The sequence below is a fragment of the Limulus polyphemus genome, unplaced genomic scaffold, assembly GCF_000517525.1.
Source record: "Limulus polyphemus unplaced genomic scaffold, Limulus_polyphemus-2.1.2 Scaffold4009, whole genome shotgun sequence".
Taxonomy (NCBI): Eukaryota; Metazoa; Arthropoda; class Merostomata; order Xiphosura; family Limulidae; genus Limulus; species Limulus polyphemus.
The window spans coordinates 21,557-24,413 of NW_013669619.1; the positions used below are offsets into that span (position 1 = coordinate 21,557).

General features: G+C 29.9%; 1 protein-coding gene across 4 annotated transcripts in view; it reads left to right on the plus strand.

Annotated features, from left to right (window-relative positions):
• The window catches only part of LOC106470445 (autophagy-related protein 2 homolog B-like), a 71,303-nt gene that overhangs the window by 21,478 nt on the left and 46,968 nt on the right, over positions 1 to 2,857 (plus strand). For all 4 annotated transcript variants that reach the window (XM_013931005.2, XM_022399043.1, XM_022399045.1 and 1 more), the window contains exons 7-9: positions 371 to 546; positions 795 to 945; positions 1,600 to 1,799. In XM_013931005.2, coding sequence (XP_013786459.2) covers positions 371 to 546; positions 795 to 945; positions 1,600 to 1,799 — 527 coding nt within the window. The remainder of the gene's footprint in view (positions 1 to 370; positions 547 to 794; positions 946 to 1,599; positions 1,800 to 2,857) is intronic.

A 2,857-nucleotide genomic window follows, 5' to 3' on the forward strand; every position in this document is an offset into this window, starting at 1 on the left:
AGTGTTGCTGTTTTTCTAGATGTAGTAATAGTACATTGGCTAAACTTGGTTTCAACTCCTCAGTTACTTTTAGTCTTTCAGTATATTGATTTTAATATACAATATCGTTGCATTAATTCAATTAGATTAATAAATAGTTATTGTTTTTAGAAAACATAATTAATGTATGTTATATTATGTATACTTTTTAACATGTTGTGATTATTGCAGGATTTTCTAGTTTATAATTTCTAATATTTAAATTATTGATTCTGAGAGGGCATGGTTATGCTCTTTGTCAACAGAGAATTCCAATTTTGCTGTATTATTAAAGTAAAAAAATAAGAGCATAAAAAATATTAACTTAGTTTCTGTTTTGTGTTTTTTTAAGATTCTAGTTCTGACTCCGAGGAAGGTACTGGAATGTATTACTCAGTGTACGAGCACAGGCAACGACAAAAACGCAAACAGTTAAAGGAACAAAATTCCAAACAGAGAGGTCAAAGCTACCTGTGTCTTTCACTGAATGTGAATAAAGGCCTTATCTCTTTTCATTCACCTTTGAGGGTATGTTGTTATAATTATAGAAACTTAGATCCAAGAGTTTTGTTTGAAATTGACATATATGATCATGCATTTTAATTTTTTCTTTACATTTTTAAGTTAAAAATGTTGAAATGTTTTCACTTTATTTTTTGTTCTTTCATTTTGTATTCTTTTTAGGCTACTTCATCATTTTTATGTACTTTTTAGCTATCTGTTTAGTCTAGTGGATTATGTACTTGAAGAGCTAACACTTCACTCTAATGCTGTAGGATACCAGTCATAATGTTGTTCCTGGTCAGCAGGGAGAGTTTCAGCTCCATTCAGAAGATGCTATGTTATTTGTTGTATCTCGTTACCTTGGAGACCCAGATGTAGGTTACTTGTGTGTACAGTCCAACAAAGCAACCTTGTTTCATAAAGGTAACGTGACACAATTGTGTACTGTAAAAATGATGTGGTAAAGAAAGTTATTGTTGCCAGTTGATACTACTGAAATGTACAGAATTTTTCCTAAAAAATTCCAGATTTGTTCAAAATCATTTGTTAGACTTTTTATTACCAGTTATTTAATATAATCATCAATGAGTACTTTCTTCTGTTAGTGATACTTTGCTTTGTTGATTGTTATTTATTGTCACTTTAATGAAAATGATGAATCACACACACACACATTTTTCATAGATGATATCCACTGGAATTTGTGCAGGTGATAAAAGCAGCCTTCATGTACCTGAAGTGATGTTTTATCACTGCAAAACTGGGAAAGAATTATTTAGCATGATTTTAAATTCAGTTTATTTTGAAATTATTATTCTGTACCTTCCAGTAAGTTGTCGTTTGGTTATTAATTTCAGGAATATCATAAAACAAACTGGTGGTCTAGGTAGTGGCAACATGAAATTAAACTTAACATTTTTAGATTTCTAAAGGGCATTTTTTTATTGTCTAGTTTACAGAAGTTAAACTTGTACGTATTACATATCAAGTGACTACACAATGCATTACCAACTGGTTGAATGTTTAAGTTTGTTTTGGAACACACTTATACAACACTTACATATTTATTTATGGCAGGAATGTTACCAACCAGCTCTGAACGTGGGAAGTTGAAACCTGCACAGTTAGTGATTCCCTCACACCTCTACTCTACAGTGTATCGTTCAGAACCAGGTGTGCTTATGTCACAGAACAGTGTTGTTGGTGTTGGCGGGGATAGCTTGGACATGATGACTTTATCAATAGGAATTAACTTAGATGAAGCTCAGGCCATAAAAGTAGGTCAAAAGTATAACGATATTGGATAGACCAGTTATGGAGTGTCATAGATATAGTGTAGTATATTTTTAAATTCATATAGATAGATTTAGAAAACACATCCTGTTTTTTTTTTGTTTCACAGGCATCATTGATTTATTGGGGAATTGTTACAGAACTAAAGAAAAAACAATTTTCTACTCAACATGCACCTCTCTTGGTCATTACAAGAAAAATGAATCATAAAAGTTTGGATTTCATCTGTTTACCTGCATAATGTTACTTTAAAGACTTTACTCTATATAAAACATAGATATTAATCTCACCATGTATAAAAAAACTTCTAATTAACGTGTTTATTGTAATAATAATGATTGCTGTGGTCAGCATAATATTTGCTTAACTTAAAAATCAAAGAAACATCTGCAGCACAAGGTTATTGGTTTCTTTCCATTGATAAAAAGGTTTTATTTGCTTAAACCTCCATAACCTTACGAAATAATGATTGTACACCAATTAATTTTTTTTATTATAGTTATTATATAACCCTTAAATTACTAACATTTTAACAACACCTATACCTATAGATAAACCTAATATGTAAAATATCACTATAAATATTTGAAAGAGTGGTATGCTTAATGTTATCTTTTGTCTCATTTTGTTGCCTCGTCATGTTTAGTACTCTAAGAAATATCATACTCTTCAGCTTCAATATTATACACAAATAAAACATTGAATATCTTTATAAATATGCACTACCGGCACTTGTGTTTAAAATTTTTTGAATCATAACAAATAATTAAAAACAATGTTTTATATTTACACAATAAAAACGTATGGCTTCCACTTTAAAATATCTCTCTACAAGTGCATGTTTCTACGTGATCTACGTCATCCTCAGGAGTAACTTACAAGACTATTTTATACTTTTCCCCTTGTCACATTACTTCATTGTTATTTACAAATTTCCCCAAAAAATAATAATAATTATTATAATGTATCTCACCATATATCAATGTATTGAATTGCTGGTCCATCTTCTCTATTTAATACTTGTTTTTGTTTTTTAGATTTC